The following is a 27,725-nucleotide window of genomic DNA, read 5'->3' as shown; positions in this document are numbered from 1 at the left end:
TGTCACACTTGATAATCATATATTACTTAGTCTCTTCGCCTCATTTTCTCATATTCAAAGCAAAATAATAACAAAGACTTTAATATTAACAAAGACCATTACTGGGGCTGGGAAGGTGGTTCAGTGGTAGAGCGCTTGCCTTGCATGCATGAGACCCTGGGTTCGATTCCTCAGCACCACATAAGCAAAAAGGAAAAAAGCCGGAAGTGGCACTGTAGCTCAAGTGGTAGAGCACTAGCCTTGAGCTGAAGAGCTGAGGGACAGCTCCCAGGCCCAGAGTTCAGGCCCACGACTGCACCCAAAAAGAAAAGGACCATTACTTTATGAAGATTGACAATATACACAATATACGTGTATAATGCCTGACACAGAATCCTTCAAAATAAAAGTTAGAGACAAACTCACCGTGCATGCAATGTTTTTAAAAAGGGGAGCAATAGGTTGGGGCAAACAAATTGCTTTTGTTATTTTAATACAAGCATGCAGAAAATCCCACTGATCAAGATTCTGCATTAAAAACAAAATGCTTTCTTGTGCAGTTTTCAACTGGGTTATGAAGTCAACATTCACTGTTTCCAGACACATTTTCTGTCATAGTTTACAAAGTACATAGTGTGCAGAATTTGGTTTTGTGTTAACATAAGCTTTATCATAAGGAACTAGGAAAGGTTTAATGTAAATTGCATGTCAACAAGAACAGCAGATATTTCCTCAGATGTTTTTATGGGGTGGAACAACAGATTCTTATGTAATTATAGCTTATGAGATTAAGGTAATTTAGGTTCCACACCCTTTGTTTACTGAGTCATACATCTCTTGGTGATTTTGAGCCATTGAGTTTAAGATATTTTCAGTGAACTGGAAACATAGTTGGCTGAAGAGTCATTCCTAGTGGGAGCACATCCCAAAAAAGCTTATGCTGACTCTCCCTTTTATTTTGTATTTCTGGGGAGATTTTTCACCTCCCATCTGAGTCTGTATTTTTCAGGACTTCAGAATGTCTCACTCCACATCAGATTTTATCTCTAGAAACATAACTAACCCTTCGTTACTCTTGAGAAGGTTGATCCATTGCAGACATATTTATCCCTTTGGGTTTTCCCTTACCTTCAACAGTGTCTCTCAACAACTCAGTAGGCACTAATGTTTACTGAACTGATAAATCAGACACTTGGCATTTTTTATGATGCCTAAAATTGGCACAACAACCACAAAAGAGCTAATGGAGACTCCAAAATTAGCAATTAGCAAAGTGCCAATTTTCTTCTGTGTGTTGGACTCTGGTCCATCAGAGAAAGTTAATTTTTACTAGTAGAGTCAATAAAAAAATAATGAAATAAAGCTAATGTAATATAAAGATATGATGGTTAAAATTGCTTAACTCATTTCTTTTTTATTCTACTTTCTATTTTATGAGCATGTTTGAGCAGGCTCACTATTTTTAATGTATAATATATTTTATGAAGCAACCCTTTTATGTAATGTCCAGTTGAAATTTTGTGAAATGTCTCCCCAAAAGTGCCTTTTATAGGTCTGTACGATGCGTAGAGTTCGAATATGAAAGATCTCACACCAGGCAACTCTGCAGACTACTGACTTTAAAACATTCCCATCTCACATCAAAATGTGGGCAACAGAAAGAATGAAAGTCCGATTATCCGGCTAAATGTAGCTGCTTCTAAACTCTGATAAGGCTTTAAATGCTCAAGTGTTAACACATAAGACAGATACTTATAAATATTATAAATAATTGCAGAATACCTACACATACCAGGTACTATGGTGCTACAGACACCAACATGAAAAGCATTTTTGGATTTGAGGTATTTGCAGCTTAGAGAATATCCTATATAACTAGAAATATTTACTTTGGGGTAAGGTGTTAAACTGTTATCCTAGATACTTGGGAGGCAGGGCAAAAGTGAGAGGCCCTCTCAAAAACAAACTGAAGTGAAAAAGACTGGAGGTATGGTATGTATGGCTCAAGGGGCAGAGTATCCACCTTGCAAGCTCAGAGCTCTGACACTGATCCCCAGTACTTCCCCAAACAAAAACCAAACCCAGAACTATTTGCTTTATGATGCCCAACTTAATCCTCAAAAGAGTCTTGTGAGGTAGAGGGGCTGGTTCAGTTCAGGCTCATTTCCAGGACTACTTTTTTATACTTATATCTATGTGCAAGCTGAGCAACCACAAAGACAGATAGATGACCAGGAATGGTAAAATGGTGGATTTTTCTAGTGAAGCGAGTCAATTTTACTTTTCTTCCTTTTCTCAGGCCAGCACGGGTGGTGTCAAATTCAAGATTTCTGAATCCATTTGTTGTCGCTTTTGTCGTGATTGCAGGGGTGGCGATTGTGGCAGTAGCCATAGGTTTACTTATTCATTTTCTAGCTTTTGGTAAGTATCAGTGATTATCACTTTTCAGATTAAAAAATCATAATTTCAGATTAAAATTTTGATCTTCTCCGTTGTGTTAGTACATTTATTTCTGAACATGAGGAGGTCATATTAGAGCTTTTCTTTGAATATATGTTCATATCTATTTATCCTTTCTATTGGTATATTATCCCTCTTTTGATATAAAAAACATACTTTCTAATAAGTCAAATATGGTTATCCTGGCAAAGACTATTGCAGACAAATGAAAAGTCTTTTTATTTCCTGCTCCTTGGCTGCTAATATTTGGTTACTATTGTTTTTGTTAATATTCTTGATTACTTCTTCATCCAATAAACTGACAAAATCAAGAGTAAAATATTTCAAAAACAAGCATGTTTCATAACTCAGAATTAGGAAATACCTAATTACTTGTTAATTCATGCTCATAATACTTAAAACACATATATTTTTACAGTGGTGAGAATAATCAATAGATAAATTTACACTTGAGAAGTAAAAATGGGTAATGCTGCAAATTTTGAAAAAGATTATGAGCTTTATTTGTTTCTCTTTTTAATTTTTCATATTGCCAATAAAATTGGAAAGCATAAACAGGAGAAAACAATATAAAGAGCTTATAACAAGGAAACAAGATAACATTTGTATTATTATTTATCTTATCTTATTATTTTTATTTTGGATATAATTATTTAGATCCTATGTATATGTGTGCCCTGTGATATGAGAATGTGAAGAGAAAAAAGAGAAAGAACAGAATTTTTAGAATGTCTTATTGTAAACAGGAAAAAATGACTAACCATATAAAGTTTGAAAATTTCCAATGGTACAATAAAAATACCAAGATAAGAGAAAAATAGTAATAAGGAAGCAACATCTAAACTGATCAAACGTTGAGAATTTGTCTAAATTTTACTTTTGATAACAGTTTGTGTTCTAATTACTTTAAAGTAACTATCCCTAAGATAAATTACAGAGTAGAAAAAATGAGGACATAGAGTTTGAGATTAATGGATTTATTCTGAATCACATTGTAACCTTCCAGTTAAATACAAGATAGAAGCCAAGTAAATCTTGCTCCAATTGTAGTCTATTGATCATTTGTGGACCAAAAATTACTTGTTTGCCCCTGCCCTAATAAAGAGGATCACCTTCCCCTTAGGGTTACCAACATCTTTCTTTAATTAGGATATTTTTATGCAAGTAAGTGATCAAATGAAAGCACGATCTACTAGTTTATGTCCATATTCATGATGCTTCTTAGTTGTGCACAAATGCATTTTAGGGATTTCTATCTCATTTGTCATGATGAAAAATAATTCATGATGTACAACCAGATTAAATATGTTGTCAGTTATTTTCTAGTTTAGTAAACTGACAACATATCTAATCTGAAAGAATACTATTTAGAATACTATTTAGAATAATTTTAACTATGACTTAAATTCTTCCTTAGTGATAAATGACTAATATATTACAGCTATTAATAAGTACTATTGAACCAATGAACCACAAATATCCCTAAGATGTAATGTGAATAAAATTAGAGCACTTCTGGACAGTTTTAATGTTTCAAATAATAGTATTACTAAGATTTTTTGCGCATTCTTAACAGGCCTCACTTTAGCAATAATTTTAAAAACTTAAAAGAAAAACCAGTGGGGTAGTGAATATTTGCAATCACAGCACTCAACAGACTAACTAGGGGAGTTGAAAGTACAGCCTGAGATAAACAGTGATATCTTGCCAAAAGAAAACTAAAACAAGACAGAGAGAGAGTTTTATTATACTTCCATTTCTGTTGAATATGAAATTTTCTTTTCTTTTCAGGAAAGCAAATTTAATTGTGCAGTATAACTTTCCACAATCCTGAGTATATGAAAGATTAAACTACTTAGTACTTAGTAATGAACACTAATCATACTTTTTCCTTTTTTTCAGATCGAAAAGCATGTTTTTACCGTAGCAGCTTTCAAATATTAAATGTTGAATATACTGATGAGTTAAGTTCACCAGCTACACAGGAATATAGAACTTTGAGTGAACAAATTGAGTCCATGGTACATTAATATTTGCCTTTATTTTTCCCTTATAACATTAATACAGTTATATACCTAGAAGTATAAGATATATTTTCAATTGGTAGAAGTTCTGCATGCTTTCTTCCTTTTTTATTATAATGATGATGTACAGAGGGGATACAATAACATAAATCAGTACTGTGTACATTTCTTTTGAACAGTATCATACCTTCCCTCATTTTTTCTCAGTTTTTCCTCCCTCCCTCCCCCCAGTAGTAAAGTTCTTTTCCAACACAGTGTCTAGTATCACTGCTGAATTACTTCACCCTTTGTCCCACAATTTCTATGTTTCCCCTTCTCTTCCTCAAATCAGATAAACTTAAGGTACAGAAATCAAATACAGTGAGAAAAGGGAAAAGAAATAGAAAAATGCAAAAGTAAGATGAAAAACTCTTATTTCTACTTATTGGGGTTCATTTTGATATGCATCATTTTTATATGACCATTTGCACATAGCTATCGAGCCCTTGTGATCCTCTCCTAAGAATATCCTCCTTTGGTCTCACTGTGTGAATGTTTAGAATTCTATTTAATTAGTCATATCCCAAGTGTGATTTTTTTTTTTTGCCTTTTATTATCCATTGGTTTACTTCCTCCTTTTGGGGTAGAAAAATGTTTTTCTCTGTACTTTTGCTATTGTAAAGGCAAGGAAGAGGGGGTTACAGTTACAAAAGTCAAGTAATGAGTACATTTCTTTTTGAACAGTATTATCTCATCTCTTGTTTTCTCCCAGTTTTTTCCCTCAAGAACCTCTCCCTCACAGGTTGTACAGTTCTTTTTAACACAGTGTCTAGTGAGTATCACTGCTACATTAGTCTCTGTACCTTTTCTTTGTCTTTTTATTTATTTAATTTAGTATACTCTCATTTGAACTCAAAGCCTTGGAACTTTCTTTTCTTTTCTTTCGTTCTTTCTTTCTTTTTCTTTCTATTTTTAGTAAGTTTTTATTGTGAAAATACTGTACAGAGGGGTTACAGTTACATGAGCAAGGTAATGAGTACATTTCTTATCAAGGATTGTTGCCTCCGCCTTTGTTTTTCCCCTACCATCCATTCCCTCCCACCTCCACAAATATACTCCCCCCTTGGGACTTTCTATGCTGATTCTCTACCACTTGAACTACACTTCAAGCCTGTTGGGTTTTTTTGTGATTAGTCTGGAAATAGAGCGCAATGGACTTCTCTTTCCTTCTCTCTCCAAGCTGTTCTCCAATGATGACCTTCCAAATCTCAGCCACTTGAGTACCTAGGATTAAAGACTTGAGCCACTGGTGCCTGGCTTCTCTGTACTTTTTCTGAGTCAGTTTTTCTTATTCACATTGTCTTATGCTATGAGTGAAAATGGTTAGCAGTGCTATGAATAAATATACATTTTATTTATTTAGGACTTCAAAATGGGATGTCTTTCTCTTTTCTTGATTTTTTTTTTTGTTAGTTTTCTGGTGACTTCAATTTAGGGCCTGAACACTGTCTCTGAACTTTTGTGCTCAAGTCTAGTGCTCTATCACAGCTCCACTTTCAACTTTTTGGGTGGTTAATTGGAGATAAGAGTCTCATGGACTTATGTCTGGCTTTGAACCCCACCCTCAAATCTTAGCCTCCTGATTAGTTAGGATTACAAGTGTGAACCACTGGTGCCCAGCTTGAGAAGTCTTTCTTAAAAACTGTCATTGATTAAATAACTGTTTGATTGTAATTGATTGAATGATCTGTGGGTCATCAAGGGAGTAACAGGAGTAGATAAAAAATTTCTAGAATTAATTGAAAATGGAAATATAACATATCATAACTTTGGGAATATAACACAAGTAGTACTAAGAAGCAAGCTTATATCTAAGAGTACCTGCAATTAAAAAAAGACAGATGAGGGGCTGGGAAGGTGGCTCAGTGGTAGAACGCTTGCCTTGCATGCATGAGGCCCTGGGTTCGATTCCTCAGCATCACATAAGCAAAAAAGAAAAAAGCCAGAAGTGGCACTGTGGCTCAAGTGGTAAAGTGCTAGCCTTGAGCTGAAAAGCTGAGGGACAGTGCCCAGGCCCAGAGTTCAGGCCCCACGACCAGACCCCCCCAAAAAATAATAATAAAATAATAAGTAATAAATACGGGAAAGGAAATAATGACAAATATGAAAATAAAGTCAGGTACCAAACAAGAGTGTCCACTCTTTTTGTTCTTATTCACTATAGTGCTTGAGTTCTTAGCAACAACAACAAGATGGAGGAATAACTAAAATGGAAAAAGAAGAAAACTAAATCTATTTTTGGATGTTATGAGGCTGTAAAGACCACCAAACATTCATAGATTCCTATGAATCTACAAAGAATCAATTAAACAAAATGTTAGTTCTTTGAAAAGATAAAACTGACAATGCCTTAGCCACATTAATCAAAAGGAAGGAAAAGATCAAAATTTTAAAAATTATAGATGATAACAAATACCAACGAAGAAGCTCATTACAGATTAATTTCCAGTATATTGTAATATACTGGAAACTCTAGAAGAAATAGAAAATATTTATGGATAAATTCGTGTCAACCACTTACACTGGCCTATAATAAGCAATGGCATTAAATTAGTTATATAGTCTCCAAACAAACAAAAGAAATCCCAGAACCGGATGGATACATTGCGAAATTCAAGCATTCAATGTATTATGATCAAATTTACCCCATCTATATTGCCATTCTTTCATTTTCCCCTTCCTTTTTAGCAAGTTTGTTAGGTTTTATTATGCTGTCTTTATACATATATATATATATATATACATATATATATATATAAAATGTACTTCTATAATATTGACCCTCAATAACTTTTCTATGTGCCAGAAACAAAGAGGCAGAGAAAGATATATATTTTTTTAAAAATCCCATTCATAATAGCTTCAAAAACAATTTCAAAGCTGGGCGCCGGTGGCTTACGCCTGTATTCCTAGCTAGTCAGGAAGCTGAGATTTGAGGATCATGGTTCAGCCCAGGCAGCCCAGGCAGGAAAGTCCGTGAGATTCTTATCTCTAATAAACAGCTAGAAAATTAGAAGTGGCACTGTGGCTCAAGCAGTAGAGTGCTCGCCTTGAGCTGAAGAGCACCGGGACAGCCCCACGACTGACAAAATAAAAACTTAAAAAACAAAACAAAAAACCAATTTCAGCTTCTATATTAGCTTCAGATTAGACATGAGCCACCAGCATCTGACTTGGTTTTATTAGTCTTATTTCTATTTAAGGTTTCTCCAGAAAAAAAAAATACTTTTCAAAGCAACTGATCTGATATTGGCCAACAAATTGGAATGGCTACTGATAAATTGTCATTTACTAAATATTGATAACCTTGACAATCTCAAGAAGAGCGAACTTAAAGTGCTATCTAAGTATAATATTCAGCACACTATTTAGTTCCCCAGTTTCCCATTTCATGACCATCTGATTCCACTCATCTTTATTTTATTTTCTGAAAATTATTATTTATTTTAAAGGTGATGAACAGGGGGGTTACAGTTACATAAAGTAATGAGTACATTTCTTTTTAAACAGTTATCCCCTCCCTCATTTTCTCCTGCTTACCACTCCCCTCGTTCCTCCCATCAAGTTGTAAAGTTCATTTCCAACGTTCTACTTATTTTTAAAGCATCTAGTGGAAATCACATTTATTGGATTGTATGAGTGGACTTTTCTTGTAGTGACGTGACTCTTGTCCCCAACCATCTTAGTAACTATCATTATGTGATATCACATAAACTCTTACATAGTAAAATACCTGATGCAGTTAGAATGGCTTCCAGTAAAGACTCATCTTGTCCAGGATCATCTCCACTTAATAGATGAAGAAATAGGCAGCAATTCAAGGGGTTATATAACCTGCTTGAATCAATCCCATGCTTTGTGATGAATCTGAGCTGAACTCAGCTGAAAACTTATTCTCTATTCTTCATTAAGAGAAGCCTCAGGTTGCAGAAAGCTGGGAGAAAAGAAAGGAGCAACTGTAATTACAGAGGTTTCTTCTCTTCCTTCTTTCCATAGATTACTAATGTATTCAAAGAATCAAATTTAAGAAAGCAGTTCATCAGAGCCCATGTTGTCAAACTGAGGTGAGTGAAACTATACTAAAAACTATGTAAGCATAGATGCAATTTGACACGCTTGACTTTGGTTCACAGCAATGATAATAAGTGACATGCTCATGCAATATAATATAATAGTATAAAATAACATGAAAATAGGGCACCTTAAAAAAATGTTAAGGGGCTGGGAAGGTAGCTCAATGGTAGAGTGCTTGCCTTGTATGCATGAGGCCCTGGGTTTGATTCCTCAGCACCACATAAGCAAAAAAGAAAAAAGCTGGAAGTGGCGCTGTGGCTCAAGTGGTAGAGCGCTAGCCTTGAGCTGAAGAGCTAAGGGACAGTGTCCAGGCACAGAGTTCAGGCCCCACGACCGGACCCCCCAAAAAAATGTTAAGCTGGACACTGATGATTTATGTCTGTAACTCAAACTAATCCAGAGGTTGAGATCTGAGGAAAGCAGTTTGAAGCCAGGTTGGGCAGGAAAGTCCATGAGATGCTTATCTCCAATTAAATACAACACACACACACACACACAACTGGACGTGGAGCTGTAGCTCAAGTGGTAGAGCACTAGCCATAAGCAAAAATGCTCAAGGACAGCACCCAGATTCTGAGTTCAAGCCCCAGGACCAGCACAAAAACAAATAACAACCAAAAATAATGTCAAAAATACCATGTACAAAATGAGGGAAGAGGTGACACTGTTCAAAAGGAAATGTACTCATTACTTTATTTATGTAACTGTAAGCCCTTTGTACATCACCTTTATAATAAAAGAAATCATGCATGATTTATTTGGCTACTAATGTAAATAATCATATATTATTTGAGTTCTTAATGGGAGAAAAAGCAGTGCAGGGAAAATTGAAGTGATCGCTTGGTAATAGAACCATTCTATTATATAAAACCAGTGGGTGTCACCCACAATGCTGTCTTTGTAACACTGCCTAGTGGAGTTGCACAATGCTCTGGCCTTGGGTGGTTTCATCCAAATCAGGACACCAGGGCCAACTCAAAAGCAGCTTTCAGATTTCATCTGCCTTGAATACTATAATAAAAGGACATATGGCTAAATCCTTGACACTAGTGATGGACTAATAATAGGAAGGAATAGTAGAATGAATTCCTTACAAGACTTTGCCATTCCTATGTTAATTAAATATATACTTGTTCATTTGATTTGATGAAATAATCCTTCTCAACTAAAATACTCACCTAGATTGAACCTCCCACAAATGTCCTAAATTTCCCACATTGTTTGATCTTTCAATTAAATTATGAAAAAGTTTTTTGGCCAAGAGTGGGATCATATTCTTTCTCAAGTATTAACACTACACACACAAAAAAAGTAGCTCTTGTCAAAATTCTGGTGAAAATTTATACAAATAGGAAGGATCTATGGGAAGATTGTTTTCTAAAACATATCAGTTCAATTCATATTCCATTTAGTACTTTACTGTGATTGGCTTTGTGCTAGCTCCTAAAGCTCAGTGGTTTAAATTTCCAAAACTTTAAGACCAAATGAGCTACTTGCATCTTCTTTCCTTTACTTCACTTCATATTTACCCTCCATCCATGACAATCTGGCATTTGATCACACTACAAAAAACAAACTGCTTTCATCTAGTTCAACAACAGCATCCAAAACACAAACCCAAAGAAGCCATATTAGTCCTCCTCTTAGATTTCTCAATAATATTTGGCACATTTGGTCTATCTTGGAAATATTTCTTGTTGGCTATGACAGCATACACCTCTAATCTAGCACTTAAGAGGCAATGACAAGAGACCTGCTAGTTTGAGGCCAGCCTGAGCTAAAGAGCATGTTCAAGATCAGAAAGAGCTACATATTGAGCCCTTCTTGCAGAAGAAAGAGGAAGGCAGAACGGCAGGAAAGCAGGAAGGCAGGAAAGCAGGAAGGCAGGAAGGCAGGAAGGCAGGAAGGAAGGCAGGAAGGAAGGCAGGAAGGAAGGAAGGAAGAAGGGAGGGAGGGAGGGAAGGAGGGAAAGAGGAAGGGAGTGGTCTCATGTTTTTAGGACACTATACGTGTTCCTCTTCTCTGGCTACTTTCTCAATTTCCTTGTGTTCTCTGTACATTCCTCAAATATTGAATATCAATGTATGTTGTGAGCCATACATATTCTCTCAGTTCACATTTTCTCTTCTCAGGAGTTTTACTCCATTTGGGGCCAGTCAGACAGTCCTCTTCGATCTCTAGATGTGACTCTACAGACCCATCTACTTGATAATCATCGTATGGATGCCTTTGAGATAGCTCAACTTTAATATATTCCTTAATATTTCCCAGCTCTGTAACTTTCTTATTGTACCATAATACCATCGTCCTTCTGTCTTCTGGGCCATAACAGCCTCCTAACAAATTTCCTTAACTCCAGTCTCACCCCATTTCACCTTCTACATAGCAGACAGAAATACTTTTTAAACAAACTCCACACAGAGCATCTTCCAGTAAGTTTGCTTAACATTTCTCTATGTGAATCCATGTTAATGTAGTTAAATCTAGGTGATTCATTTTAAAGACTGAATATTCATTTATTATTGAACAAACATACTGTTCATCTATTCAGCATTTTATTTTCAATACTCTACTTAATTGTCCAACATTCCTTACATGTGCACACACGAAAGGATTTATCATGAAGATATACCTAGAAGTACAATTCCTAGATCTTGAGATTTGAGAATCTTCAACTTTACTAGATATTGATAAAGTACTTTCCAAAGTAGTTATGAAAATTTACATTTCAATTGTAAAGACATTATTGCTCAGTATCCTCACTAATATTTAATATGTAAGCTGTGGCTTAATTCTAAACCTGCCAATAGGTGGTTTAGAATAAAGGATAAAGCATATACTCTTTGGAGTCAAACTGCTGAAAGCCCATTTTCAAGTGTTGATTCTCAAAATCTGTGTCACTATGGACAGGTTATTGACATTTTGTGCCTGAGTTTCTTCTAATATCACAGTGCCTCTTTGATGGGTCAATTGGTATTAACTGGTATAAAATAATACCACTTGAGCATTTATTTGTAATTTTTACCATTTGTTCTGAATCCCTCATCACATGTTCTCATCTTTTCTGTTTTTCTATTGTATACTAGTCTTTTCCTTATTTATTTATGGGAACTATGTACTTACTACAGGTTCTAATCTGAGTTGTGATTATATTTTTCTTGTGTGCAAGTCTTATTTATAGCATCAGTCATTATCAATTATAAAATTTCTTTTAAGAATCCTTTCTCCCCAAGTTTATTTTTGTTAGAATTGGCTGCTTTAGCTAGATAAATGGATCCATATACTAGAAATTTACCTCATTTCTTACTCATATTATTTGAAACCTCATCACATTATAAGTTTGTTTAGAGATGAGGATTTTTGTCAGATTGCCAAAGTCTAATACTAGCTAGAATTTATTGTAACTCTTATTGTATGCTATGCACTCTTCCCGCAAGTCATCTATATATTAATTCGTACAATCCTCATAACAATTCATTTTACATGTGAGAACACCCAAGAGCAGAGAGATTAATAAACTTGGTTACCTCAAAAAAATCAGAGGGTTAAAATGCTTGGGCGTCAAAGTCAGCTGTGCTGTATGATGGGTGGAGTACCATGTACACTGAAATCAAATTTGGGATATAGCACTGCGATCTAACATTGCAAATGCATACATCATTAGGTAGATCTGTTCTGCAGGTCAAGTCTTCTAGGGAATTCTTTTTTTTTGAGAAATGATTGAATCAAGAAGAAAACTTACAGAATAGAAAGCCATCATAATTATCCATTGCCTACATCTATACAATTGACAGACAGTCTGGCAGTGGGGTGACCGCAGATGTTGTCATGAAGTTCCGGTTCAGCAAACGTAACGATGGAAACTCAATGAAAGGCAGAGTTCAAGCTGTCTTACAGAAAATGCTGAATAACTCAGGAGGCCTGGAAATTCACTCCTCACCTGGGATAACAAGCAAGTATTTTAAGATTTTTTTTAACTCCAAATATTATTGTATATTTTTAGGCATCTTTTTTTCATAAATTGAATAATTTCAAAGTAGGAAGTGTTTCCTAGTGTCCATGTGAGGGCAAAGTATTTTAACTTACTTTTTGAATATTTTTATTATCTTTAATTGTACAAAGGAGTTACCATTTTCAAAAGCAGTTTATGAATAAAGTACATCTCGATCAATGTTACCCCTTTCAACATTCTCACTCACCCCTCCCAATCTACCCATTCCCTTACTTTTCTTAATTTTCAGATTATATATTGAATTTTTTGCATTTTAACAAAGCAAATGTTTTTGTGGGATTTTTTTTGTTTTTGTGTTTTTTTGGGAGGGTGGTGTATGTGTGTGTGTGTGTGTATGTGTGTGTGTGTGTGTGTGTATACTATTTTGCTTTGAGTGCTGTAAGTGCAAACACAAAGAGAGATGCAAACTCAGTATATAAACCAGGTTGGTCCTTTAAGGCAATGAACCTAAGATGTTCAGCTTTAAGATTTTTGGTTTTAGTTTTCTCCCCTTATAAAATGTTAATAATAATTCTTGTTTGGGTTATTCACAAATACATAAGGAAAGTGTGAAAATGCTTTTAAGTATAAAGATGTGGGGTGTTTTCTTTTTTCAATTCACCTATAGAAACAACACCTATATATAGGATACAATGGGATTTCAATGTATGTATATACAGTCAGTGATGAGAGCTGGGAAACTGGCAAGCCTCTCACCTCAGACGTATATTTCTTTGTGCTGGAGATATTTAAAGTTCTTGGACTAGCTCTCTTAAGATACTCATTTTGTTATCACCACCTATGGTTACTCTGTCTTTGCTGGATGACAAGTCATTTCCCATCTTCTCTTTATCCTTCATTTTCCCACACCTTCCCAAATCCTGTTTATTTTAAAAAAAAATGTTCTATTCTCTTTTTTATATCTTCCACATGTAAGACAAAGCATAGAGTATTTGTCTTTGTGTGGCTGACATATATTCACTTAACATAATGTTCTCTAGTTCTATGTTGCTGCAAATAGAATTGTGTTCTTTCTCATGGATGAATAAGTTTGTTGTATTTATATACTCTACTTTCTCCTCTCCTTTCTCTGTAAATGCCAAGCTTGTTCCTTATCTTGGGTGTTGAGAAAGTGCTGTAATAACATAAGATGATGACATCTCTGTTACAACTAGTTTCTTTTCCTTTGGACATGTACCTGGTAGTAGGAGAGCTGGACCACGGTAGGACAGATAACTCTACATTTTCCACCATGACTGCGTTAACTTACATTCTCATATTGTTCATATCCTCATCACTTGTCAAGTTTTTGTCCTTTTGATAATCATCATTCTAAGATTTACAGACTAATCCAACATTCCTATGACAAATTTTTATTTGCTAAAAATATTCATTCTTGATCATCACTCCAACACTCTTTATGAGAGATGCGATTATCAGATGTTTATTCTGCGGACCTTCCATAGGAAAGGCAGATAGATGCCCAATGTCAAAGAGCAATTTAATTAATGGCCCATCATGTAGACTACATTCTCCTTCATCACATTCATCACAATTGAAAATGAAATTAATTTGCATAATTGTTGTGCTGGCTTCACCCTACTCTATAAGCATCCTAAATACAAGAACAGCCATGTCTTTATTCACCTACTGTCCTATGACATAGTATCTAGTTTATAACTGAGGTTCAGTAGCTAATTGTTGCATGAATTTCTTAACAAAGGATACTCTTCAACTTTACCATTTACTGCTAGTTGAAGAAGCCACACTTTCATCATAATAAACTCAAAATTGGAAGGAGTTTCATGACTCCAGCACTAAACTAGTAGATGTGTGCTATTGCAATACTAGTTCAAATATCTGAATGCTTTCTTGTTCCCAAAGCTTTCTTCCTAGGTTTTCTGAATGTCGCCTTCTCCTTTCCCAGCCTCCCATTTCCCACCCTGCAACTAAAAGTTGATGCTTAGCAGGAAAGAACTTCAAGAGAACATTCCAACTCCACATCCCTCAATGAGTTCTGGCTGACAATGCTCACAGATTTTATTAATAAACCTTAGGTTTATCAAATAATGGAGTAATAACTCTGCTCCTACATGCCAAAGAATTCTTCCAAAGGTACTTTTCAAATGCTTGTTACTTGTTTAGCATTGTGCTAGACAAGCTGGCAATACAGGGTCTTATAATTTAGTTTAAACAAAAGATACCTGAATCACAAAATAATGATTAAGATAGCAGAATTGACAGCCAAGAGAGTTTATGATGGCCAGGTGCCTATGACTCATGAGGCTGAGACATGGAGAATCTCAGCTTGGGCAAAAAGTTTTCAAGACTCCATCTCCAATTAGCCAGCACAACATTGGTCAGAAGGTGTGGCTCAAGTGGTAGAGCACCAATCATGAGCAAGCAAGCCAACTGTGCATGAGAGCATGTGGCCCTGGATTCAAGCCCCAGTACCAGCTACCAACATGAGAGAGAGAGAGAGAGAGAGAGAGAGAGAGAGAGAGAGAGAGAGAGAGAGGAGAGAGGGAGGGAGGGAGGGAGGAGGGAAAAAGGGGAAGAAGAAAAGAAAGAGGAAGAGAAGGAGAGTGGGAGAGAGAAGGAGGGAAGGAAGAAGAAGGAAAGGAGAATAGAGAGAGAAAGAGAGAGAATGTATGATCAAGTACAGTGAATGCTACAGGAATCCAGGAGAAAAAATATTATATTATAATCTTCATATCTCTCCATGAAAGAGAATGAATAGACTGACTCTGTAGGATAAGTAGGATGTGAAAAGAGAAAGAAAATTGCAAAAGATCTTCAATAAGCATAATGCTTAGCAGAACAAGGTAGAGAGAAAAGCAAAAGTAATTGTAGACTTTTTGATGCTATCTTTATACTCATCACTCTCATTAAAACATTTCTTTGAGAAAAAGTTCCACATTTTCTTGGTAGAACTTTGAGTGCCTTTTGTGCTTTATTTATTTATTTTTGACCTCCATTCAATTCTTGCTATGATATCCCAAATTGTCCTCATTAAAGAGAAGGGTAATTGTCCAGGCCTTTCTCCTCCCTGTCTTTCTCTCTCCCTCTCTCCCACTCTCTCTCTTTCTCATTCTCTCTCTTCCTCTCTCTCTCCCTCTCCCTCCCACCCTCATACTGGTGGTTCTTCCAGGGTATGAACTCAGGGCTTCATGCTGTCATGCTCAGTAAGCTTGCTTGCTCATGAGCAGTGCTCTATCCCTTGAGCCATACCTCCAACCAGTATTATGCTGGCTAATTGGAGATGGAGACTTGAAAACTTTTCTGCCTAAGCTTTTCTGCCCACTCAGCATGGGCAGTCAGGAGCAATCAGAATTCAAACTCATTTCTCTTTTTCAAAGAATAAAACATGGTCAGCTCTTCACTTTCTGTTTCTGAAAGGATAAATTGGTTCACCAATACTTATAAAGCAAACGCATCTTTGTGAGAATTTCTACCTAAGAAAAATGTTGAATTAATTGATTTTAAACATCATGAAAACCTGTCATTAGAAATTTAGATTTATTTTTTAAGGAATAAGAAGATTGGTTTCTCACTTCCGAAGCTCAAATATGAAAGGATATAATTTGACATACATGTTTTTTTGGGGAAAAAAATCCTTGTAAAGCTTAGGTAGATGAATTATAAAAGCAACCAGGTACTCAGGGGTTATTATCACAGCACTGATGTGGAATGATGAAAGCACTCCATAGCCAAAGGGAAGAGGATGGAGCTAGTTATAAGGAGATAGAAGCCATAGAACCTGGAGACCAGGTAAAAATGGTAACAGAGGGGAAATCTTACACCACTTTTGTCTGCCTGTGGAGGTGGTTCCGTTTGCTAAAGGAGGGAAACAGAATAAAAGCAGCAAATTCTGGATGAAATTGAATGTGAGATGAATTCTGGACCTACAGAGAAAACTGTGGGGCACAGACCTTGAACGGGTCTACACAGACTTTCTTCACGAAACCTTTACATGGTTTCCTTCCCAGGCTTTCCACAGTGCCCCTACCAATAGCATGTGTTAGTGCACTACACTTTCTATTTGGAATGGCCTTGTGCCTTCCTGTCTGTCTGAAATTTTCCTTTTAAGTTTTCAACATACAGTGGAAACTTTACTTTCTCCATCTCAAATGTTTCTTCCATTTTAACTGCACTGGTACACTCCTGTAACATTGTTACTCTTTTGGTATTGGAATTTATTTGAAATGATCTTGTCGGTAAAAGGTGTGTGTACAAACCTCCTCCCTTTTGCTCATTGTGAAATTTGGAGCATTTAAGAGGATCAGTAGAGTTAATATCTATATCAACTTACACAAACGGGAGTTTTCTAACAAATGTACAATAAACATCACATAATATTTATCACATTGCATCTCAATGACTTGCATATGGCTTTCCTTTTCCAACTAAAATGACTTGGGAGTAAGAAAATGTTTCACGTGTTTGGTTAGAAATTTTGAGTACCAACAACGTGCACAATAATAAATTGTGAGGCAAAATGGTAACACAGACTTCTGGGGTACATGACTCAGGTTGCTTTAACTGGTTCAGGATGGAGCCTAAGACTAGGAATTTCAAAAAATACTATTGGTTCTGATTGCAGTTGTTTGAATATTCCACTTTAAGAAATCAAGTTGAAATGAATTTTAGTTCATATTCTATTGATCATCTCACTCTTTTTTCTTTAATAATAGCAATTACATCCCAGGATACAGAAAATATTTTCACTCAAGGTAAGTTTTTAAGTTATTTTAAAAATACACTTTGGCAAAGTATAGAGTTTTAAAGTCCAGGCCTTTTGTGTTTCTTGCCAAGATAAGAAGCTATAAAAGTAGAGCCTTTATTCTGAGATCACTCATGTGTGTTGTAAAACAAGACACTGCTGTCTCAGGAACAGGTAGTTAAGCTATTTTTTTCCTCTTAAAAAAGATAATGCGTTGAAGTAAATTGTAAAATAAACATATAAACAAACAAATATATAAATAAATAAAAATAATGAATTTGAATAGAGTCCCACCCATATGATTCTTAAGATTTACCTTATGGAAATATTCTTGTCAGTTTTGAGAAGCATTTTCTGCCTGGGTTCTGTGGAGGTATTTCTGTAAACTTGTAAATTATGCTTAAGGATACAAGTTAGTAGCTTTTCCTAACCACCACAAGATCTTGCTTTGTTGTAGGTTTGGGTTAGTCAGAAAGTCAGCTTGAGAACCAATGCCTAAAGGGGGAAAAAAATCACTGTTTTCTAATGTCATTCCCTATATGATGACAGGATACCAGAAATAAAATCTCTAGAAAAATCAACTTACCTCTCTAACTGAAAAGATGAAGCAATAAGTTCAGTATGCCTAGATTGCTAGTCTATCTTAAATATTTGAGCTATTTTGCAAGGTTATGTTAGCCTAATGGGCACAATTTCATTTTATATTTAATTCATGCTTACTTTGAATAAAACTGTGTTTAATAGATCTATCAGGGAATTTGTCTAGGGAATGCAACAAGAGAATTTGTGTTCCATGCATATTCTGTTTATTATTGTTATATCATCTTCAAAAACTTATACAGAGGTTCAAATTAATGTGTCTATTTTTGTGTACAATGTATATGTATCAGACTCATCCTTTTCATCATACTGCCCTGTCCAACTATACCATCCTCACCTGTCTCAAGTTTCCTAGTTCTATTTACACGTATGTACATTGTATATTAAGACTATATTCAACTACTATTGCTCTCCCCATTCATCTGCACCCTCTTCCTGTTATGCTCCACCCTTCTAAGTCAAGACATATTTCAGCTTCCTAATATTTATTTTCTTGAATTGTTCAAAAGGGTTATACCATGAAAACCCACCCCTGTGTATATAGTACACTTTAGTCAGTTTGATCATGTATGTATATACATATATGTATGTGTGTATGTATACATGTGTATATGCCTTTGCCTTAAATATGCATGTGTTTATAATTTAGACCTAACAGTCACATAGCCACATATGTTCTGAACTGAATTCTGATACTCCTCCATCTGAGAATTTTTTTTTTGTCTTCCGTGGGGGCTGAACTCTGGGCCTAGGCGCTGTCCCTCAGCTCTTCAGCTCAAGGCTAACACACTACCACTTGAGCCACAGCACCACTTCCAGATTTTTCTGCTTAGGTGGTGCTGAGGAATCGAACCCAGGGCCTCATGCATGCGAGGCAAGCACTCTACCACTGAGCCAACTTCCCAGCCCCAAAATTTATTTTTTAAAATATGCCTGCAAATGGTTGGAGGCTAGTCAGCAATAGAAATGTTTATTGGTAGTTTACCTCTGATTTTTTTTAGTAAAAACTGAACAAGAGGGAAAAGAATGATAGGAATTGAAATTGATAGGATTTGAGTGCTTAGCTCACCCCACCCCCACCAACTGCAGTGTATTAGGCTTCTTAAAGCATTTAAATAAACATAGATTCTAGAAACTAAATACCTCAAGTTACCCTAGCCTACAGAATATTCAGTGGGACTACAGCAACTCCATTCCAGTGAGGGCAGAGGGTGAATTTGACTCTGAGAACTGGAACCTCCATGATGAGCTAAAATATCTTTAAGTCCAGGTCTCCATGATGCTACTTTTTCTCCAACTTTAAGGTGTATGCACCTTGCAAGTCCTAAGAGATAAGCAAAATTTCCCAGGAGTCTGTGGCCTAAACTGGCAACTTCAGCACTGACATAACTTAACCTCATCACAAGACATTCCAGATGTCTCTAAAGATGGTGTCGAACTTGGAGCCCCAATGCCAATGATGTTCAGAAATATTTTCTAGAATGAAATCAATAGGCAACTACAGTGAGCACAGATGTACTCTAAAATGATAACATGTTGATCGTGTCTTGGGGGAAAAATACATAAAAGACATTAAAGTGTTAAGTGATGGAGAAACTGTCACAATCTCCCTTACATAAGGACATCATGGTCTTCCCAGAATGGTAATATCCTTTTGTCCTTAGCATGTGGGGCCCGTCCAGACCTGTTAACACTGTCAGAAGAGAGGATCATTGGAGGCACTCTGGCTGAGGATGGTGATTGGCCCTGGCAAGTCAGTTTACATGTCAATAACGTCCATCACTGTGGAGGTATCCTGATCAGTAACACGTGGATCCTGACAGCAGCTCATTGCTTCAGAAGGTGTGGCTGGCCACAGCATCTCCCATCTGGGAAAAGTTAGAATAGACATGGATAGAATGACTTCACCCATCAACCTCAGCACTAAACATAATTGGAATGAGCCAGGAAAAATTCTGTGTCCAAAAGTCTTTTCTTCCTATGCATGGAAGCAAAAGTACTGTTCCTTAACTTATTAATTTGCTGGTAGCTCTCTGTTTCACATAATAATATACCATCATGGTATACAATACAATTACACACACACATATGCATTCATACACATGCATATGCACACACACAGGCATGCACATACTGAATTTCACATATTCTTACATACCCATACATACACATGTGCACACATACACAGGTTCGTGCATATGCATACTCACAGATACACATATACATATAAACAAAACCTTCATGCATGCCTTTGTATAACCTAATGGAACTTTTCCAAGATATGTACCCATAAGTTCATGCATACATATTCAGATAAGTATATCAAAATACTAATGTTTACATCTTCATCAGTAATGAAAATGAACACATATTCCCCCCTACCAACAAACACTTGATATTTTTATCCTGTTTAATTTTTATGATTCATATTAATATACGTTAGGAATATTTTGTTATAGTTCCTATTTCTTGACTACCAGTGAGTGTAAGTTATAGTTATAGGTCCTATTTCTTTGTTATGGTTCCTATGTATTGACTACCAGTGAGCATAAGTAGTTTCCCATACATCCAAGGCTGCTTGATCTTTCTTTCTATGAATTTCCTGTGAAAATTAGTATACCAGACTAGATTCTGGGCCCTAATCAAACCCAACTATCATTTATGATGGGTTTTCTTTTTACCATTTCTTATTGGTTTACAGACATGTGTGTATATTCTATAAAATATTTTAGGTAGTGAACATTATTAATATTTTCTCATGGTTTCTCATTCATCTGAGTATTATTTCTTATTTTTAATGAAATTTATTTTTAACCTTATGGTATGGGCTTTGAGGGTTTATTTTAAAGTTCAATTCCTAACATTTTTATGTTAGTTCGCTCTCTGTGTCTCTCCTACCTTCTCTTTCTCTATATACATGTATATCTCCATAAATATAGTATATACACATATAATAAGCATCAGTGTTAGTACAGAAAATTATTCATTAATTAATAAGATGCTTCTTATTATCACTACTAAGCAAAAAGAAAAAAACAAAGGGGAAAAATGAAAATAGAAAATAATGTGTTAATTCTGGATATGGTAATAGACAGCTACAGTTGCAACAATTGGGGTCGAGAGAAGGAGGACTACAGTTTGAGACCGGCCTGGGCAAAATGTCAATGAGCCTTCATCTCAACACATAAACTCATACCTGTGATGTCAGCTATCCAGGAGGCATAAGCAGGAGCATTATGGTCTAAGTCCTAGTCCTGATACTTTCTGAAAAATAGCTAAAGTGAGGGGAAAATAAAAGAAAGGAAGATAATGGAAGAAGGGAAAGAGAGAAAGAAACAAACGAAGGAAGGAAGGAAGAAAGGAAGGAAGGAAGGAAAAAAACAAGTTGAAATGAGAATGGTAATTATTTCAGAATTCTTAGTTGCTTGGTTGGGGGCATAGAGAAGGGAGCCATCAAAGTAGAGATTATATATTATACTAGCTATCTTAACAGTATTAGGATTTCCTGTTGGAATATGAAAAATGCCATGATAGTTATCACTCTAAGACACGTTTTCTAACATCTCTCTATTTAGGTACATGAGCATCCCTCTACCAGTAAAAAGTTCATTGAATTATGAACTTGGAGTGCAAGAAAATATAGCACAAATACAGTCATCAAATAGTGCCTAGACAGTGGGGAATGGCAAATACAAAGCTCAAATACCGGAAGTGCTAACAAATACCCATTTGAATAGAATGTTTTCTTTTCTTTCTTCTTTTAGCTACTCTAATCCTCAACAGTGGACTGCCACCTTCGGTGCTTCCACAATATTTCCGAAACGTCGAGCAAGAATAAGGACAATTGTAGTCCATAATAATTACAGATCTGGAACCCAAGAAAATGATATTGCAGTTGTGCAACTCAACACAGCTGTAACATTCACCAAAGATATCCACAGCGTGTGTCTCCCAGAACCCACAATGAATATAGTGCCTGGTTCCACTGCGTATGTAACAGGATGGGGAGCTCTTACTTACGGTGGTAAGTGTGTCAGGGAAAGTGAAACCAAGTAACTTAACAACAAAAATATTCTTTTCTTAGCCATTATGTAATTTTCTTAATTAAGAAACATGTAAAGGACAGGTTCTTCTAGATAGAACCATCCTGTGTTCTGGTTAGACTTGAGCTCTGTTAGCACTGAGTTTCCTCAGCAAAGGACTAAGGATCAGTGTATCACAAAATTGGTGCCAGAGAGGGGAAAAGAAACATTCATCTACGTAAAGGGACTTTCCTTCTCCCCAATGGGAACCATTGCAAGGAAGACTCTTCCATGTATATCTAACATTCTAGTTAGGCAATAATGTTAGGTGCATGTTTTCCTTTCTGGAAATCAGCTGAATCGCCAATTGATATGTTTTGAAATCCATTTTACTTCTGCTTTTGTGTTAATAGGCTTCACAGTCTCAGATCTACGGCAAGGACAGGTCAGAATAATAAGTAATACTGTGTGTAATGCACCAACTGCTTATAATGGAGCTGTCCTTTCTGGAATGCTCTGTGCTGGGGTACCTACAGGTGGAGTGGACGCATGCCAGGTAAGCTCAGAACAACCTGTCAGTATCATAATCTGGGGAGATTATAAGCATTTACTAACATGATGCAGTAAATAGAGAGCTTGATCCTCAAGAAAATTTATGATTAAATTTTAGAGACAAAATTATGAATTTTATCTGTCATGAAAACATCCATTTTTATTTTTATTTTCACATTCAGAAGTATCAAGGTTTGAACTCAGGGACTCACAGGAGTCTCATTGAGCCATGCCTCCAGGCTGGTTTATACTGGTCATTTTTAGGATAGAATCTTGACTCCTGAACTATTCCTGAGCTGTGATTTGCCTATGTTTAGGTTTCCCATTGTTACTGGGATAAGACAACCCATGTCTAGGTTCCCTCCATGGAAATGAGTCTCACAAAGTTTTCTGCTCAGGGGCTGGGAAGGTGGCTCAGTGGTAGAGCGCTTGCCTTGCATGCCTGAGGCCCTGGGTTCGATTCCTCAGCACCACAGAAGCAAAAAGAAAAACAAGCCGGAAGTGGCACTGTGGCTCAAGTGGTAGAGTGCTAGCCTTGAGCTGAAGAGCTGAGAGACAGCGTCCAGGCCCAGAGTTCAGGCCCCATGACCGGACCCCCCAAAAAAAGAAGTTTTCAAAGTTTTCTACTCAGCCTAGGCTTAAACTATGATCCTCCTAATTTCAGTCTTCACCGTAGCTGGAATTATACGCATGAGTCATGGGTACTCAGTTTCACTTCTAATCTCTAACTGCTATGAAGGGTTAAATAAAGCACTGTTGCCTGTCATTATATACATTATATAATATGTATATAATATACCTATTACCTAAAATAGAGTTCTGTGCATTTCAAAATTCCTGAGAGTAAATTTTCAATGTTATACTACAAAAGTTAGGTATTTTAAAATAATGAAGAAATTACCCAGTTTGACTTAATTATTTCACATTGTGTCCACAAATCACAGCAGAGTTTTATCAATTTATTATCAATTCACATTGACTATAATTCATGAGATTCATAGACAACAATTACATTATAAAATAAAATAATTCTTATAGTACTTTGCATAGAGAAAATTTGTACAAAATCCTAATTATTTGAATCATATAAGCTCCCACAATAGTGTGATAGGACAAATGGAAAATAAAGGAAAAGAAGTAATTATTTGGATATAGCCTGTAATTCTTAACTGAGTATATAAAGAAAAACAATGACTTTTAAACACTTATTTTACAGTAATTATAATAAGGTTTAATATTAAATTTTTTAACTAAATTATTTTAAATCAAGCAAGAACACATATCAGCTTCTTATAACAAGTAACAGATTTATCCTTATTTATGAAATTCAACTCCCATAGAGTCACAAGAACAAGTAGTCAGTGTAAGTAATTAAATATTCTAGATTCCATCTCTTAAGGAATTGCCTACTGTTTTCCTACATGAACTATATACAAATAGATAAGATTTATTATTTGCATCAAATGTTACTGAGTTTCATAATTTGCACTCAGTCTTTTAAAAAGTAGACAAGAAGTGCTATTTATAGTTCATGTAAGGAGTTGTGTACAGCAGCAATTTGTTTCTCAATTTCAAAGATTTTTTCAGTTCCCATTCACTCATTTATCCCCTGTAAGGAATAAATCTTACTGTAACAAAGCCTTAAGTTTTACCAGCTTTCTAAAGAGAATTCAACAATCAAATAATACACACTGACAATTTGAGATCTGCAAAGTGAATAAATTATATGATTTAAGAGCATCCATGAGATATAAAAGGCTTTATACATGGAGTACATGATATATTCCAAGTATTTTGCATGTTAAACAAAGGTTTTATTCACTTAGGCTTCTACTTCTATCCTGTGTATACACATTCTACTCTTCCTTTGAGCCCAGTTCCTTTGAAACATAACTCATCATGAAATTTCCATAAGTTGCCTTCAGGCTTAACTGGTAATTAGGTACTACAATGAATACAGTTTATGTACAAAAAAAAAATGAAATAAGCTTGGCACTGGTGGCTCATTCCTATAATCCTAACTACTCAGGAGGCTGAGATCTGAGGATCATGGTTCAAAGCCAGCCCAGGGAAGGAATTAAACACCAGAAAACCAGAAGTGGTGCCATGGCTCAAGTGGTAGAGCACCTGTCTTGAGCTGAAGAGTTCAGGGACAACATCCAGGCCCAGAGTTCAAGCCCCATGCCCAACACACACACACACACACACACACACACACACACACACACGAAATACTACAATGAATTCAGTTTATGTACAAAAAAAAATGAATGCCTGGCTTATGCCTGTTATCCTCAGATCTGGAAGATCAAGATTTGAGGCTAGTCCATGCAGAAAAGTCTGCTAGACTCAGGCTGGGAAGGTGGCTCCGTGGTAAAGCGCTTCCCTTGCATGCATGAGGCCCTGGGTTTGATTCCGCAGCACCACATAAGCAGAAAAAAAAACTGGATGTGATGTTGTGGCTCAACTGGTAGAGCACTAGCCTAGAGCTGAAGAGCTGAGAGACAGTGCCCAGGCCCAGAGTTCAGGCCCCACGACCGGACCCAAAATAAAAAAAGAAAGAAAAAGACAAGTCTGCTAGACTCTACCTCCAAATAACCAGCAAAAAGCAGGGCTTCAACTGTAGTGTTCAATCCTATGGAGTGGGAAACTCTGGATTCAAGCTCCCATACAACAACAACATCAGTAAATGAATAATGTTCTACATTTGGTCTTACAAGATCTTGTTTGTCTCATTCTTTCATTTGTTGATTCACTCATCCAAAAATCATTGTATTTATTATTTTCTATGTTCCATTCATTGAGCCCATGTAAAAAAAAGCATTCTCGGTACTCACCTAGTCTATGGTCCAGTAGAGAGAACAGAAGCTCAAATGTCCATGGTCAGGCAGCAAAGCTGGCTATACATAGGAAAAATTATATTCCTCTCTTAATTGAACATTTGTTTTATAAGATATCATATTGAAAATTTTGTTACTAAATCTAGGCATATTAGTTTAACCCAGCTTCTTGGGAGACAGAGGCTAGCAGAATCATAGCTCCAAGCAGGCCTAGGGCAAACAAGTTATAAAAACTATCTTATCAAATAAGACAGATATTATTGTTTGTGCCGTGGTTCCATCTATGGGGGGGGGGGAGGTAGAGGCATAGATTGGAGGATCAAAGGCTAAGGCCAGCCATGGGTTAAAAAAATAAGACTGGTCCTATCTGAAAGTTAACTAAAGCAAAAAGAGCTGGGATAAAGAAAGACACATGTGATAGAGTAGCTACCTGGCAAGCAAAAGGCCTTGAGTTCAAAAACCCCAATTCTTCAAAATTAAAATAGATGTTTTTGACTATTTAGATTGTTTAAGATATTTAGGTAATGACTAAGAACTAAGAATAATGATAGGTAGGTAATATATTGGGACTGGTCTTTTATTCTATTTTACAATAGTAATAAAATGATATTTGTAATGATTATGTAAAATTACTCTTGATTAGTATTTGAATTTATAATAAGTGATGAACATTTTTAAATGATAAAATAAAATAAAATAGATGTTTTCACCAGAGAAAAAATAACAGAAACAAGAAACAAATCACAATGATGGGTAGTTCTGGGAACAAGTTCACCCAAGCACACGTGCACCATGCAAAGGAGGTAGCATTTAGCATGCAACTTCTTGCCATATAGACCAGTAATTAAGAAGGCATGGAAAAACTAACTACTAAGAACAGCCAGATGAGTAACTAACTTTTACAGATGCATACTTGGTAATAATAGCTAATTTTTATTAGTAGTGAATCACCAGGCTATATTCAGGCTACTTTATGAATGAAACTCATTTAAACTAATAAAACATTATTTGCTGATAATGAAATTGAGGCATAGAGAGTTATTAAATAGCTTATTGAAGCTCACATTGATGATAAGCAGTTTCAAACCCAGGTAATCTAGCCCCAGAGCTCACAGAATTAATCTATCATGCTAAATTTAGCATGTTTTACATACAGCATGATAGATTAATTCTGTGATTAATTCTGGATTAGCACATGTTTGAATATTTGCTGGCCAGTTGAAGATTATAATTGGCTGGTAAATAGCCCATAAAGAGTGTTTTACTTGCTGCCATATACATTTCTTTTCCATTATTCACCAAAAGAACACTTGGTGACATACAATTCACTAGACCTCATACAAGATGGTAAAGATAGCTAAAGAGGTGAGATACATTCATGTCCCCAAAATATCTGGGAATCACATCTCTGTAGAAGCTTGAGTGCCGTCAGTGTTCAAAACAGCATTTCCTTCTCTCTATAATAAAGAGACCAGGCCAGTGGACTAATGGACTCCATTCTCTAGCTTTGGAGTAGAAGAGGTGAGAGTGTGGCAGAAAGGAGCAGGTCAGAGAAGTCTTCTGAGGGTTAGTAAAAGCTTTGATTAGTAGGTAAAGCCAGGCAGTAACCTGAGAAAAAGTGTGGGCAATGAATGGGCTTCTCATCTTCTCAGAATTTCTAAAAGAATATGCTGTTTTACTTGGAAAAATTCAGTAATTTTTCCATGACTTGTTAGGATCATCCCAAAACCAATGGATACAATGAGTATGATTTCCTCTGTTGCTATTGGAATGATCAAATTCTGGGGTAGACTCAAATTCCAGCCAAGGCCCTTAAGTAATCAACCATTTTATCTCCTTCAGGGTGATTCTGGTGGCCCACTAGTACAAGAAGACTCGCGGAGGCTTTGGTTTGTGGTGGGCATCGTCAGCTGGGGCTATCAGTGCGGCCTGCCAGATAAACCCGGTGTGTATACCCGAGTGGCAGCCTACCGCAACTGGATTAGAGAACAAACCCGCGTGTAGTCCAATAAACGCATCTGTGTTGCAAAGTCTGTATGCAAGTGTGTCTGTCTAAACTTCTGAAGTTTTACTTTCCAGCTGAAAAAAAGAAGAGATGCTACCTTTTAGCATGCTTTTATATAAAATACATCTTGGCAAATGCTATTTAATCTTTATCACTATGAATTTAATGTTTTCTCAAGAAAATGACAGGATTCTTGTATTCTGTAACAGAAGAGACATAGCTTTAAGAATGTAATTATACTTGTGTTAAATGCTAGTACTAAGAAAAGTAGGCACTTTTCTAGTGCATTCTAAAATGATCATCATCATCATCATCATCATCATCTGGACAAGTCTAAAGGTCACAGTGTATCCCTGAGGAAGTCTCATTTAAGCTGAGAAACAAAGAAAAGTGTTGAAACCGAAGAGGAACAGAAC

General features: G+C 36.1%; 1 protein-coding gene across 1 annotated transcript in view; it reads left to right on the top strand.

Annotated features, from left to right (window-relative positions):
• LOC122106841 (transmembrane protease serine 11D-like) overlaps positions 1–27,308 on the top strand; it is a 51,067-nt gene extending 23,759 nt beyond the window's left edge. Inside the window, exons 4-12 of the mRNA XM_042678370.1 lie at positions 2,279–2,400; positions 4,342–4,460; positions 8,499–8,566; positions 12,371–12,528; positions 17,262–17,300; positions 19,555–19,732; positions 21,655–21,914; positions 22,326–22,468; positions 27,147–27,308. Coding sequence (XP_042534304.1) covers positions 2,279–2,400; positions 4,342–4,460; positions 8,499–8,566; positions 12,371–12,528; positions 17,262–17,300; positions 19,555–19,732; positions 21,655–21,914; positions 22,326–22,468; positions 27,147–27,308 — 1,249 coding nt within the window. The remainder of the gene's footprint in view (positions 1–2,278; positions 2,401–4,341; positions 4,461–8,498; positions 8,567–12,370; positions 12,529–17,261; positions 17,301–19,554; positions 19,733–21,654; positions 21,915–22,325; positions 22,469–27,146) is intronic.
• Positions 27,309–27,725: the final 417 nt, after the last annotated feature.

The sequence above is a fragment of the Dipodomys spectabilis genome, unplaced genomic scaffold (assembly GCF_019054845.1).
Source record: "Dipodomys spectabilis isolate Male_0828 unplaced genomic scaffold, ASM1905484v1 ptg000043l, whole genome shotgun sequence".
In the NCBI taxonomy this organism is placed as follows: Eukaryota; Metazoa; Chordata; class Mammalia; order Rodentia; family Heteromyidae; genus Dipodomys; species Dipodomys spectabilis.
This window is presented reverse-complemented; position numbering and strand designations above follow the sequence as displayed.